This window comes from Colobus angolensis, unplaced genomic scaffold (genome assembly GCF_000951035.1).
Source record: "Colobus angolensis palliatus isolate OR3802 unplaced genomic scaffold, Cang.pa_1.0 Scaffold121, whole genome shotgun sequence".
Classification (NCBI taxonomy): domain Eukaryota; kingdom Metazoa; phylum Chordata; class Mammalia; order Primates; family Cercopithecidae; genus Colobus; species Colobus angolensis.
Window position 1 is genome coordinate 5,708,410 of NW_012113253.1, and position 14,610 is coordinate 5,723,019.

The 14,610-nt window shown below is 37.2% G+C and overlaps 1 protein-coding gene across 1 annotated transcript in view; it reads left to right on the top strand.

The window, feature by feature from the left end:
• UBR5 (ubiquitin protein ligase E3 component n-recognin 5) overlaps positions 1-14,610 on the top strand; it is a 104,622-nt gene that overhangs the window by 57,696 nt on the left and 32,316 nt on the right. Inside the window, exons 22-36 of the mRNA XM_011931405.1 lie at positions 614-765; positions 1,225-1,320; positions 2,108-2,231; positions 2,592-2,689; positions 3,472-3,620; positions 4,093-4,184; positions 5,311-5,457; positions 5,561-5,679; positions 5,763-5,889; positions 5,982-6,111; positions 6,979-7,139; positions 7,250-7,489; positions 11,851-11,974; positions 13,242-13,353; positions 13,927-14,058. Coding sequence (XP_011786795.1) covers positions 614-765; positions 1,225-1,320; positions 2,108-2,231; positions 2,592-2,689; positions 3,472-3,620; positions 4,093-4,184; positions 5,311-5,457; positions 5,561-5,679; positions 5,763-5,889; positions 5,982-6,111; positions 6,979-7,139; positions 7,250-7,489; positions 11,851-11,974; positions 13,242-13,353; positions 13,927-14,058 — 2,003 coding nt within the window. The remainder of the gene's footprint in view (positions 1-613; positions 766-1,224; positions 1,321-2,107; positions 2,232-2,591; positions 2,690-3,471; positions 3,621-4,092; positions 4,185-5,310; positions 5,458-5,560; positions 5,680-5,762; positions 5,890-5,981; positions 6,112-6,978; positions 7,140-7,249; positions 7,490-11,850; positions 11,975-13,241; positions 13,354-13,926; positions 14,059-14,610) is intronic.

Genomic DNA, 14,610 nt, shown 5'->3' on the forward strand with positions numbered 1-14,610 from the left:
CACACATTAATCTAACAACACATTTTATAAACTCTAGTTTCATTCATTAATTTCTTTGGGATGCAAGTTGTACTGTTAAAAATTCTTTTTTTGTGTGTAAAAATCTAAATTGGTCTTTGTTTTAAAACTACTCATTGCGTGGATATTAGTTCAGTTGCTTTTGAGATTATAAAAGGGATTTAGTGTCGAACAATACTGGTTTTGTGCTAATCAGTATGATTGCTGATGTCTACTATTAAACTTAATTATTACTGATTATAAACAGGGGATAGAAACTTTTCGTTTTAATGTTTAGCTGTTCTTTTATCTGAACTGTATGAAAGATTATTTCTAATCTTACTTCACCGCAGCTTTCGTTCCCTGTGCTTAAGTTTGTGTGGGAGCTTAATATAGTGACTTTAGTGCTGAACGGTGTACTAGGAGCCCCCAGTTTTATTTCTATCCCTCACTGACTTATTCTATGATTCCAGAATTGGCATTTGTACTTCACTTCCCTTGCCTGGAGTGCTTGCTTGTAGGACATACTTTCATCTTCTCAGATGAGAAGTTCTGTACACCATTTCATTATGTGTAGATATGGTAGTGAGCTCTGATTTTGTTCATGTTCTTTTAGTTTGAGATTACGGGAAATGATGAGACGTTCATTGAGAGCAGCTGGTTTGGGTAGACATGAAGCTGGAGCTTCATCCAGTGACCACCAGGATCCAGTTTCACCCCCCATAGCTCCCCCTAGTTGGGTTCCTGACCCTCCTGCGATGGATCCTGGTAAGAGCTGTTATTTAATTTCATTTAGTGTTTAACAAAAAGAGCAGGTCATGAAAGGAAATAATTTTAACATTTTAAAGGAATATTTAGAAATTTAAGAGATTTGAAAGTAGTGTGATGAATATTATAACTAGTTTAGCTATAAAAATTAGATTTAAGGTATTTATATTTTAAAAATTAAAATTCCAGAACTCTTGTCAGGTGTTCCACTTTTACTGAAATATTTATTTCTATACCGGTAAGAAGCTCAATAATCCCTTTATTAGTCATATATCAAGATAAGTCAATAGATTTGCCTAGTGGATTCCTTCTCTTATAGTTTGGAAAAGAAGTTTCCACTTAAACTCTATCCAGTTTGACCTTTGGCTTGCAGAGAAAAGCCTTAAGGCCAGTTAAGAGAACATGTTAGGAATATGTTGCCTATAATGATATACATCCTACTGTTCTGTTTACTGAAAGATGGTGACATTGATTTTATCCTGGCCCCCGCTGTGGGATCTCTTACCACAGCAGCGACCGGTACTGGTCAAGGACCAAGCACCTCCACTATTCCAGGTAAGAATCTGTACTCTTTGTCTGCCTAGTCATCTGGAAGAAAAAAGGACACACTTTGGATATAGGGTTCTACAGATCTACACTTTATCTCACAGAGACTTTGCTTGAAAAACATCTCATTCTCTGAATTACCTTCCATCTGTCAGTGCAAATATGTAGTGTCTATGTACATACATTTAGAAATCAGATGAGATTTGTAAAATGTTGTTCATAGGTTTAAATTCTTTGTGATGAAGTTAATTTATTACTGATACTAGAATATTGTTCTGGTGGCTTATATGCCTGATATATTATTCCAGGATATTCTTTTTTTTTTTTTTTTTTTTGAGACGGTGTCTGGCTCTGTCTCCCAGGCTGGAGTGCAGTGGCCGGATCTCAGCTCACTGCAAGCTCCGCCTCCCGGGTTTACGCCATTCTCCTGCCTCAGCCTCCGGAGTAGCTGGGACCACAGGTGCCCGCCACCTCGCCCGGCTAGTTTTTGCATTTCTAGTAGAGACGGGGTTTCACTGTGTAGCCAGGATGGTCTCGATCTCCTGACCTCGTGATCCGCCCGTCTCAGCCTCCCAAAGTGCTGGGATTACAGGCTTGAGCCACCGCGCCCGGCCATTCCAGGATATTCTTAAAAAAAAATGTAACTGCTCCTTGCAGAGCAGGGCTAGCTACCCCATAGGCAGTGTGCCCTATTATCTATGTGTTTATGTACCCCATAGGCAGAGTAGCCCAGAATATTCTTTTACTGTGTCTTCTTCATTCTTGTTTTGTACCAAATGGATCTGCTTAATTACAGGTCCTTCCACAGAGCCATCTGTAGTAGAATCCAAGGATCGAAAGGCGAATGCTCATTTTATATTAAAATTGTTATGTGACAGTGTGGTTCTCCAGCCCTATCTACGAGAACTTCTTTCTGCCAAGTAAGAGGATTTGATATATTTTTCATATGAGGATTTAGCTTAGCTTAGCTTTTACTATTAAAGTTTATCTTCTGACACTATATGGACAACAGTTATGTAAATTTAAAACAATTTATCAGAATCCAGCATGATACTCCCTCTACTACTAAGCTCTGTTGAGTGAAAGAGACTGTCTCAACATCATGTAGTGTACACTGAATCAATACAAACTGGCTTTTATGTTAGCTTGATTGAGTTGTATATTTATATGTGAAAGACTAAAACAAAATTTAGGTTTTTGTTTTATCATGAACATTTATTTTATCAGGAAGGAAAATAAGTAGTAATTAATATTTTTACATATAATTTTTCTTATTTTAGGGATGCAAGAGGGATGACCCCATTTATGTCAGCTGTAAGTGGCCGAGCTTATCCTGCTGCAATTACCATCTTGGAAACTGCTCAGAAAATTGCAAAAGGTAATTTATTTCAGATCCTAAATGAGTTACATATTTTTCAGTTTGGATAGATTCTCTTCTGTACACATATTATAATTATTCAGACTGAATTTCCATATATGTAAATGATACAGTTGGTTGGAAACAGTCAAGATTTGTGTGTGTGTGAAATTCATGTGTTATCATTCTTTCTTGAAGTGTACTGTATCTTCCAACTTTCCATCAAAATACAACTAATATAAATTTATTGAATTGAAAATACTCCATAATGAACAGTGTAAAATCTTTGGAAAATAAGATGGGTTACTGATAGAACCTCTTGGTAGTTAATTGGTGTTAAGTGATATAACTTTACAGAATAATAGACAAATGTCTTGTTGTTATTTTTGACTTAGAATTACTGCTAAATAGAAAGCATTAAGGAATATCAATTCTTACCTTCCAGCCTTTGAAAGATTAAAGTAGTTATCTTTTTAAAATACTGATAGTTTATGAGATGGTCTATAATTTGCTAAATAGAGCCAGGACTTGAGTCTTAACCGCCTGAAACAGAGCTAAGGATTCAGATGGCTGATGTATAGTGTGTTTATGGGCGTCATATGTGGGTATGATATAATTATGCTTTACATTGTTCCAGAGTTGGTTAGATTACTTTGCATGTCATCTTTGTATATCACTTTTTAAAATTGATATATAATTTCTGGTTTATACTGTGTATATGCTAAGGCCTTTTATTTGAAGAAAATGGATGGCTAATTAAGTCCTTTGCTGCAAGATGAACTGATGTGTTCTTGCTTTTTTAGCTGAAGTATCCTCAAGTGAAAAAGAGGAAGATGTATTCATGGGAATGGTTTGCCCATCAGGTACCAACCCTGATGACTCTCCTTTATATGTCTTATGTTGTAATGACACGTGCAGTTTTACATGGACTGGAGCAGAGCACATTAACCAGGTAAGTTATTTTTACATTTTCCTGTATTAATCATATCTTTGTGTCTTTTTTCCCTATGACTATCACTAGACTTACAGTTTTCAGCTTTGGAATTGTTAAGTCTGATATGAAGAAAGTTGATTTAATTCCTAAGTAAATGAGGCAGAAGAGCTGATTGCTCAGTTAAATATGGCATACCATGAAAAGTGGAAATTGTCACTGGGTAGTATAATCTGATCCACAAATCTTGATACAGATTTTATAACTACAGTGCCTTTTTGGGGATGATACAAATTATTTTTTTCAACTGGTAATATTTCTATTTGTATAATATTATAAACTGTGTATTTGCTGTAGCCCTTTATAAGTCCTAGTTTTCCAAAGCACAATAATTTTGAGATTGAATTGTTTTAGAAAATATCAGAAATGATAATTACGATGAGATATACGCATACTTATAATTATTCCTTTAAAAGTACACTCTTAATTTTAGGATATTTTTGAGTGTCGAACTTGTGGCTTGCTGGAGTCACTTTGTTGTTGTACGGAATGTGCAAGGGTTTGTCATAAAGGTCATGATTGCAAGTGAGTACAATTCTAGTTTTCTTTAATATTATAAACTGTTTAGATTTATATTGCTGTATGGAAATAATCGATACTCAGTCATGTTTTAATTCAGAAAGCATGAGGTTATGTTTCTCTTGTTTAAGTCAGTTTATGTATAATAATGTGATTCTTGATTTAAACTATACTGTGAAATGTTTGGTTTCTTTGCTAGTTCTAACATTGCCCTCCTTAAATAAAAGTAGGTGATTATACATTGTAACTAGGATCAGATTAGTATTTTGAGAAATATATCTACAGAATGTTCCTGAGTGTATTATGCAGCAGAGTTCTCAGGTGCCCTGTAGTAGGGTATACTAGGAGAAAATTGCCATAGGCCTGGAGGGAATCATGGACAATGGACTGTGTCTTACTTAAATTAAATGCAACAATCTTTCATTCAGCAACAGTTACCACAACTAGTTTTGTTGGTTTTCACAGACCTGAGAAGCAATGAAATACCTAGCACTAACCTCTGTGGTGTTTTAGGATTATGGATAGGGACTTCAGTATAAATGGCTACAAATGTTATAATAGAGAATTGGACTGTAAAAACCATCTACCATACCATTAAGTAATTGTATAGGACAAGTGAAAAATTTTAATAGATACTGCATTGCTTATTTATAATTTTTGTTAAAAGAATTCTGGTTGGTATTTTTGTCTTCCTTATTTTAAGCACCTAAAAGTGTGATAATCTGTTGTTATTGATTGTTTGCCAAGGGTACTAGATGCCAGGGTGGTGGTGGTGAATAGTCCTGACAGTGTTCCCAATCCTATCAGAGGCCACAAGCAAGAAATATCTGCCCATAGAGTTATAGGGTTCATTAGGTCATATGGGAGGACCACTTGAACTGGACTGGAGTGGTGGGGAATTAGGGAAGAAATTCCAAAAGTGGCTATACCTTAGAGTACCTCTTCTCATAGGAATTCTGTATTGCTGTCATTACTATCAAGTAATCCTTTTGTTATATAAGCTTTGACAGTTATACTTTGCATTTAGGAATTAACAAGGGCTCTCTCTGGTTTCAGTGAGTTATACCTTCATAATGTCAACGTAAACCTTTGTATGTTTCAGTTTTTGTACTTGTGTATAAATTCTCTATAGACTCAAACGGACATCACCAACAGCCTACTGTGATTGTTGGGAGAAATGTAAATGTAAAACTCTTATTGCCGGACAGAAATCTGCTCGTCTTGATCTACTTTATCGCCTGCTCACTGCTACTAATCTGGTTACTCTGCCAAACAGCAGGCAAGTAGGATTTTTAGGACTTACAATAAGTTAAATCAGAAGAGCGCATCATACCTGAGTAGCTTTTCGGCCTCCCTTCTCATGACAACATTCTGTTTTGCAGGGGAGAGCACCTCTTACTGTTCTTAGTACAGACAGTCGCAAGGCAGACGGTGGAGCATTGTCAGTACAGACCACCTCGAATCAGGGAAGATCGTAACCGAAAAACAGCCAGTCCTGAAGGTGAGTAAATTAGACATTTATGACACTTGTGGGAAGCAATATGTTTTATTTTTGTTTTGGTCACTATTTCTTTTTCATTTTAGATTCAGATATGCCTGATCATGATTTAGAGCCTCCAAGATTTGCCCAGCTTGCATTAGAGCGTGTTCTACAGGACTGGAATGCCTTGAAATCTATGATTATGTTTGGGTCGCAGGAGAATAAAGACCCGTACGTATTCATTAAAACCTTTTTAGCTTTATGTATTTCCTACATTAGTGTAGACCTTTTACAGTTCATTCTGTTTTTCCTTCCTCCTCAAGTCTTAGTGCCAGCAGTAGAATAGGCCATCTTTTGCCAGAGGAGCAAGTATACCTCAATCAGCAAAGTGGCACAATTCGACTGGACTGTTTCACTCATTGCCTTATAGTTAAGTGTACAGCAGATATTTTGGTAAGTTCTTTGAATGTGTATTACAAGTACCTGAAAAGTATGCTTTTAAAGTACTCTTCTTTGCTGTGACACTAGGAAAGAATTTAAACCTCAAGATCCAGTGCTAATGAGGTTATGGTAATAACACACTCAGATAGGGATGGGGTGGGATTGCATCTCTTCCTCTCTCTGGAAAACCATAAAACTATCAGTGCCCTCAGAACCTGTCATAAAGAAATTTACAATATGAGAAAAATAAAGGCATGTCACAGAATAATATAAAATTTAAAAACAGAAAAATACTTTTATCAGCCCAATAATAGTGTAATCTTGAATCAAATTATAACCTGACCACTTACTGGAATGTGATGGAGTAATTTAAAAATAAATCTTATTGTAAATAACATTAAAAACAACAACCAGACTATGAAAATTGGGTGTTTTCTGTAGCTAATATTTATACAAGAAACTGCGCACAGAAAAGAGACTAGAAAGTAACAGTGGTTCCGTGAGGGAGAGATGGGATTATGAATTTATTCATATCACCAATTGAGTCTGCCTTGCTATTTTGGAAAGTGCCCCAGACTGAGTTAAACATATTCTTCCTCTGATTTGATATATTTGGTATTGTTCTTCTAAATATTAGTTGATACACCGAGGACTATGGGACAAAAAATAAGAAATCATACATTTAGGACTCACTATATGTCAAGCACATTGGCAGGTATATTTCATAAATTGACCTTATAAATGTTTTGGTTAAGTTTGTTTTGAGATTTTATTATGAAATGTTAATGCTTAAAAAATGTTAGAACTTATAACTTTATGAGTGTCTAAACATCGTATGAAATATCTTAACATTAATAGAGTGAATATAATTTTGTAAAGCTTTTAGATACTCTACTAGGTACACTAGTGAAAGAACTCCAAAACAAATACACACCTGGACGTAGAGAAGAAGCTATTGCTGTGACAATGAGGTTTCTACGTTCAGTGGCAAGAGTTTTTGTCATTCTGAGTGTGGAAATGGCTTCATCCAAAAAGAAAAAGTAAGGCATCCTTTTTGATTTTGGCTTGGATACCATTTTCACACTGTTTTTGTGATAGTGATTTATGTATATGAAAAGATAGATTGCTTATGTTTCTCTTTTTGTTCTAGCAACTTTATTCCACAGCCAATTGGAAAATGCAAGCGTGTATTCCAAGCATTGCTACCTTATGCTGTGGAAGAATTGTGCAATGTAGCAGAGTCACTGATTGTTCCTGTCAGAATGGGGATTGCTCGTCCAACTGCACCATTTACCCTGGCTAGTACTAGCATAGATGCCATGCAGGGCAGTGAAGAATTATTTTCAGTGGAACCACTACCACCACGACCGTCATCTGATCAGTCTAGCAGGTAAAATTGCTACCAGGTAACAGATTTCAATTAATCCTTTCCTTGGAAATGTCGTGTTTGACTTCTAAAACCTTTGCATAAGCACTCAGGTGTTGTACATGATCATTTGTATAACATAAATAACAGCTAAAAAGCTGGAATTTTAAATATTTTTCTACAACAACGGTATTATCAAAGACAGGACTAAAATAACTCCATTATAAATGTTTCTAATTATAAGATCATTTGTTCTTAAGTTTCATTTATCTTTTCTATTTGTTTGATAGTTTCCCTAATTACACTGTAAGCTTGTTGAATCAGGATGTTGAGCAACTTAAAACTTTCCGACGTTCTTTAGCACACTGCTTCTCAAACTTTAATATGTATGAAAATGACTTGGGGCTCTTATTAAAATGTAAATGCCCACTCTAGAGATCTGGAGGTGGGACTTGGGGCTCTTATTAAAATGTAAATGCCCACTCTAGAGATCTGGAGGTGGGGCCTCCAACTTTGTATGTCTTTCAAGTTCTCAGGTGATGCCAATTCTGCTGGTTTAGGTACCAGACTTTTCAGTAGTAATGCTCTAGATCTTTGGCAAATATTTAGTGTATTTTGTTTTTTCAAGTCTGATTTTATAACCAAGTGCATGTGTGATGATGTTTTAATAGGGACCTTTAGGATCTAAAGACCCTTTTCCTCCTTTTCTGGAAAACATCTCTGTTACTAAGGATGGCCTGCTTTAGTATTTGGGATAGCTCCCAAGTTGTCATCCTTGGGTTTGATCTGGGTTGGTGTTGAGTATCTGCTCTCACTATTCTCCTATATGCCAGTATATGTGTCCCAATTTTTCCTTTAATGTCAGGTGTCCCTTTAATCTAAATCCAGTTTTGTCTGACAGAGCTCTCCCATAGTGTCCTTGATACTGATATACCTCCAGGACTTGTTGAAAACTGTTATAAATCAAGCTGTATATCTTCAGACTTGTCAAGTCTATCCTGTTATTAAATGATTCTGTTAGTGAGATCTGCTTGGACTCTGTATGATTTTCCTGATCTTGATACCCTGTGAGGAACTCATTAGTTACTTAAGTGATAGTAGTTTGTGAATTCTTAATATCCTTCCCTTGATCTTGTTCTGGAACATAAAAAATTGATGGCTTTTGAACAGATTTTGGGATCATCTCATCTCTAAACACTGCCCATGAAACTGTTCCTAGTAAGTTTCAAGATTTTGTGTCATCTTGTTCTTAGTCTCGTTATTAAAGTATTATATACTCTTTTTTTTTTTTTTTTGAGACGGAGTCTTGCTCTGCCGCCCAGGCTGGAGTGCAGTGGCCGGATCTCAGCTCACTGCAAGCTCCGCCTCCCGGGTTCACGCCATTCTCCTGTCTCAGCCTCCCGAGTAGCTGGGACTACAGGCGCCCGCCTCGTCGCCCGGCTAGTTTTTTGTATTTTTTTAGTAGAGACGGGGTTTCACCGTATTAGCCAGGATGGTCTCGATCTCCTGACCTCGTGATCCGCCCGTCTCGGCCTCCCAAAGTGCTGGGATTACAGGCTTGAGCCACCGCGCCCGGCCGTATTATATACTCTTAAACTCTTTATTCCATTCCCTTTGCTTGTTTCTTGAGGCAACTTCGTAAATCTTCCCAGCAGGAGATCTCATGTTATAATCAAGAAATAGTGCTAATGTTTTCTTCAAATGTTAAAAGTTCTATTATAGTACAGTACATTCTTACCCATAAAGGGTATATTTTGACCAGTGTTCCAAGGATGTCTTAAGTTTAAGAACACAGACTTGACCATTCTCTGGGATTTCACTTGTGTTGGATTATAGATGGTGTATATCACCCCATTGAGTGTGAAGTCTTAAGAGTGGTTTTTTCCGTTGCTTCTTTCCACCTCTTGAAAATGTTCTTGTTATGTTCTTAACAAATAATCTGTTTCTACTTTATTTCCATGTCTTTCATATAATAGTAACTAACAGTTACTGAAATTTTAGTATGTACTAGGAACTTTCCTAAGTGTTGTAGACACATTACCTGTTTTAATTTTCCCAATACGTCATAGATAACCACTATCATTCTAGTTTGTAAAATGGGGAAACTACGGCTCAGAAAAGTTAGGCAACTTCTCCAGTGTAACACAGCTAATTAAAGTTTAGACGCTAGACTTGTCTTGACAGATCCTTCCTTTTTTTTGTATTCTCCTGGATAGTAGATGGCAGAGTAGAGAGGAAGACTGCTTGGTGCTTGCTGATAGTGTTGAGCCGCCACACAGTTAACCAACACTGAACCAGACTTTATAGTGTAGAGTGCAGTCCAAAACTCTCTAAAATGCAGACCTGTAGTTAGAAGTTCTCAAAAGAGAACTTTTTCCATTCTGCATCCGTTCATGGCTGAGATAGGTAAGTCTCTTGAGGATGATTTTTCTGTTTCACTCCTTCATGGTGTTGTCCTTTTAAGATTTATGTTTAGCTTTGTATATGTGAGGGGGACAGAAGAGGAGATTACTGTTTATCCTTTGCTTAGCCTCCGGACTCTCATGTGAAATCTGTGGTTCCTTGAAGCCCTTCTAGCCCAAGAGACATCAGTAGGTCCCTTTGGGACTATTCTCTCCAAGCTTTATACAGTATAATCATTTCTCTTCATCACCAGCATAGCTGTCCTTTTTCTTTTTTTTAATATCTAGCATATATGTGTGTTCCTTAACAAGAGTGGTTTCTCTGCACAGTCTGCCAAATTGCCGGAACTAGAAGTCCCCAAAACTTAGAAGTGTATTAACAGGGCTTTATTAGACTAGGTTTCAGGACTGTTGGGAAAAAAGTTGAAGTCACACAGGTAACTGGGGAGTTACACAGGTTGAGTATTCCTAATCTGAAAGTGTGAAATCTGAAATGCTACAAAACCTGAAACTTTCTGAGCACCACCATGATGCTCAGAGGAAATGCTCATTGGAGCATTTTGGATTTTGGGATTGAGGATGCTCAACTGGTAAATATATGTAATGTAGATAAAAAAACAAACAAACAAACAAACAAACAAAAACAAAAAAAAAAACCACACACACAAGATCAAACACTCTGGTCCCAAGCATTTCAGGTAAGGGATGTTCATGTAATATGTTTTATGTATTGGTATTTTTAAATTACTCTTTTTAAATTTTTTGTAGAAATTGGGTCTCGCCATGTTGCCCAGGTTGGTCTTAAATTCCTGTCCTCAAGCAATCCTCCCAACCTCAACCTCCCAAAACGTTGGGATTACACGCATTAGCCACTATACCCAGCCTGTTTTGGCAGTATTATACATACTAAGTGCATAACTTCTTAAAGTAAGCACTTTGAGGGGACTATAGTTCTTTGGATGTTTGTTCCAGGATGTTTGTTTTAAAAAAGAAACACTCATTAGTTGTGACTTCACACAATGCTTTTATGTTTTAATATTGAAATCTCTTTAGTGGTTGAAAATACCCTTTTTCATCTCTACAGATTTTCTCTTAGCCTTTCCCACTTTTGTAATCCATAATCTCCGTTTTACCAGTTACTTACAGTTCTAGTGTTAAACATCATATTGAGACCACTTATCTGTTTGTTTGAAAGCGTGATGTTTCAGTCAACTCTCAGGTGTAATTGGTTTGATTCTCATTTCTCATAGCAACTGAGATAAGGAAAGAACCTGTCAGTGCAATCACTTAAAGGTCTTTTGATTTCAACATCTTTTACCCCCCACTTCTTTATCTATAAATAATAGGTGACAGGGTTATTTAGCCAATTTCAGATTTCTGGCCTGTATTTTAAGCTGTATTTTCTGGTTCTCCCTTTTCCTTTTATAATCCAGTCAACTATCTTTTCTTGGTTGTTTCCAAGTCAGGTGTTTAGGGAAGTGAAACTTTTGCCACTTTGCTTTTGGTTATGACTCTATTTTAAAATCATGCTTTTGAACTGATGTTTTCCCCACATACATCAGCAAGTCATTAGTTAATAAGCTCATTGAAAGTAGAAGTCATGTCAGATCTCCTAAAAGTTAGATCACTTGTATTAAACACTTTCTGTTAATGGACAAATGGTGCTGTCAGAGCCTTTGGAAACTGAGACCTGCTGGTGGAGGAGGAAAAATCTTCCTGTAGAATTTTTCAATGGGATGGACTCATACAAATATGTGCATCAAAACAGATTTGAAATGACTTAAAAAGAAAAAACATATTCTGAGATTTGGATTTTCTGATATATTATAGATTAAGTATTGCTGGTTTCCAAGAATTCTCAGCTTAGATTTAAAGTCACATCCTAGCAAGTGTCTCACATGTAATAAATGAGTTAAATAAAAATATGTGTTGCATATCTGAGCTGTGGCAGCAGTATACGCATAAGCTTCTGATTCTTTACAGCTCCAGTCAGTCTCAGTCATCCTACATCATCAGGAATCCACAACAGAGGCGCATCAGCCAGTCACAGCCTGTTCGGGGCAGAGATGAAGAACAGGATGATATTGTTTCAGCGGATGTGGAAGAGGTGATTTTAATTGTGGTAGATTTAAAAAGCTTTTATTTTGTGGGAGAAGAAGAGTAGTCACTAGAAATTACATTAATAGTAGCTTGAGACTGCTATATGCATTTGCATCCAGTTTGTAGGTGTTTGTTATATATTCTCATTTGTGGTTATACATAGTAAAATTATTTTAATAATTTGTGACTTACTGGATATTAGGAAATTGGACACAAACTTGTCTTTACCTAAGGATTAAGAGTTGAGATATTCTCAGTGTTAACAGCAAAGATACTCTGTTTTTTTTGTTTGTTTGTTTGTTTTTGAGATGGAGTCTCACTCTGTCACCCAGGCTGGAGTAGAGTGGTGCTATCTCAGCTTACTGCAACCTCTGCCTCCCGGGTTCAAGTGATTCTCCTGCCACAGCCTCCTGAGTTGCTGGGATTACAAGTGCGCACCATCACACCCAGCTAATTTTTGTATTTTTAGTAGAGACGGGATTTCGTCATGTTGATCAGGCTGATCTCGAATTCCTGACCTTGTGATCCACCCGCCTCAGCCTCCCAAAGTGCTGGGATTACAGGTGTGAGCCACTGCGCCCAGCCAAGATATTATTAATATTAGAAAAATTTGGTAGTTTTGTATAATGTATTTGAAAGAGGATACTACATATTTATGAGGTAAATTTTATAATGCCTGCAGTATATAAAAATTTAACTCTCCTCCCTGCCCCCAGTATAATTTTTATACTTCTAATTTGAGGGTTCTGTATATGCTCAGTAATAAACTTTGGGATCTGTGGGTATAATTTTTTTATTTTTTTGAGATGGCGTCTTGCTCTTTTGCCAGGCTGGAATGCAGTGGTGTAATCTTGCCTCACTGCAACCTCCACCTCCCAGGTTCAAGCGATTCTCTTGCCTCAGCCTCCTGAGTAGTTGAGACTACAGGCACGCACCACGCCTGGCTAATTTTTGTATTTTTAGTAGATTTGGGGTCTCATCATGTTGGCCAGGATGGTTTTGATCTCTTGACTTTGTGACCCGCCTATCTCCATCTCAGCCTCCCAGAGTTGGGATTATAGGCATGAGCCACTGTGCCTGGCCAGGATGTAATTTTTGATAGCAAATTGTCACTAACAGATGAAGATTTTCAAAACTGCTTGATACATGATTTTGAATTCTCTATAGTTAGGGAATCTTTGCATTTTAGTTAACTAGCTACTTTGGGAGAACGCTGGTAGAGATAAAGGTTTATTATGTACTTTGATTGTCTACAAATAAGATTCTGGATTTAGGTTGAGGTGGTGGAGGGTGTGGCTGGAGAAGAGGATCATCACGATGAACAGGAAGAACATGGGGAAGAAAATGCTGAGGCAGAGGGACAACATGATGAGCATGATGAAGACGGTATGCAGGTTATTTGAGAAATTACTCAGTATGAGTAAATCAAGTACTTTTAAATGGGGATATTAAATACAGCGAGAAACCTCATTTGAATGTGTAGTGAAATGGTCAACTTAAACTTTCTGCCAAGGGTTTCTATAGCATCTGTTTGGAAAATTTAGGTGCTATATATAATACATATATAAAATGATTTCCGTTTTTTCTTTTTAAGTCAGTTTCTTAAAAGACTTTTAAAAACTGAATCATAGGTGCATTATGAAACATTTGGAAATTAAAGGACAGGAAAATAAATCACCCGTAATTACACCCAGATGCTGATAACTTGTATATTTACTCTCAGTCCTCCCCTGCACTGCCCTGATGTGCTAGACTGTTTCCCTAGCCATTCTTCTAAGGTTGAGTAGTTATGAGTCTTATTTTAGTAGTTATCCCTTCTCTCTCACACCATTCCCCTTCTCCCCAACTCCCACCCCCCATGCCTTCTTAGTTACCACTCTTACGATATTCTGGCTTATCAGACCCTGTTTTAAACCACAGTGAGTGTGTGCTTTTTTCTTATTTAAATATGTTTTTTAGGGAGTGATATGGAGCTGGACTTGTTAGCAGCAGCTGAAACAGAAAGTGATAGTGAAAGTAACCACAGCAACCAAGATAATGCTAGTGGGCGCAGAAGTGTTGTCACTGCAGCGACTGCTGGTTCAGAAGCAGGTATGTTGCCTTATCCCAACAACCTTCTTGCTTATGCTAAGGCTGTGTGTGTGTATTCAGTGTGGATTTGTTCATACTTTGTGTGATATACGCAAGGGTAGCTAAGCATTTTTATAACTTCATCCTTATTCTCTGGGTATTAGAAAAGAAAGTATTATTTTAATAACTCTTTCTCTAGCTTTTCTGGTTATTAAATAATGAATGAATTTTAAAGTTTATTTAAAAGATTTGTATTTTCTTGTCTTTTTTTTTTGGAATTGGGTCTCACTCTGTCACCCAGGCTGGATATTCCAGTGGTGCAGTCAGAGTTCTTTCCAGCCTTGACCTCCTGAGCTCCTACCTCAGCCCCCTGAGTAGCTGGGACTACAGGTGCAAGCCACCACATCGGGCTAATTTTTTTTTTGTAAGAGATGGGATCTTGCTATGTTGCCCAGACTGGTCTTGAGTTCCTGAGCTCAAGGAGTCGTCCCACCTCAGCCGCCTCAGTTGTTGGGATTATAGGCATGTGCCACCACACCCAGCTAAAATTTATTTAGGAGACTGAGGCATACG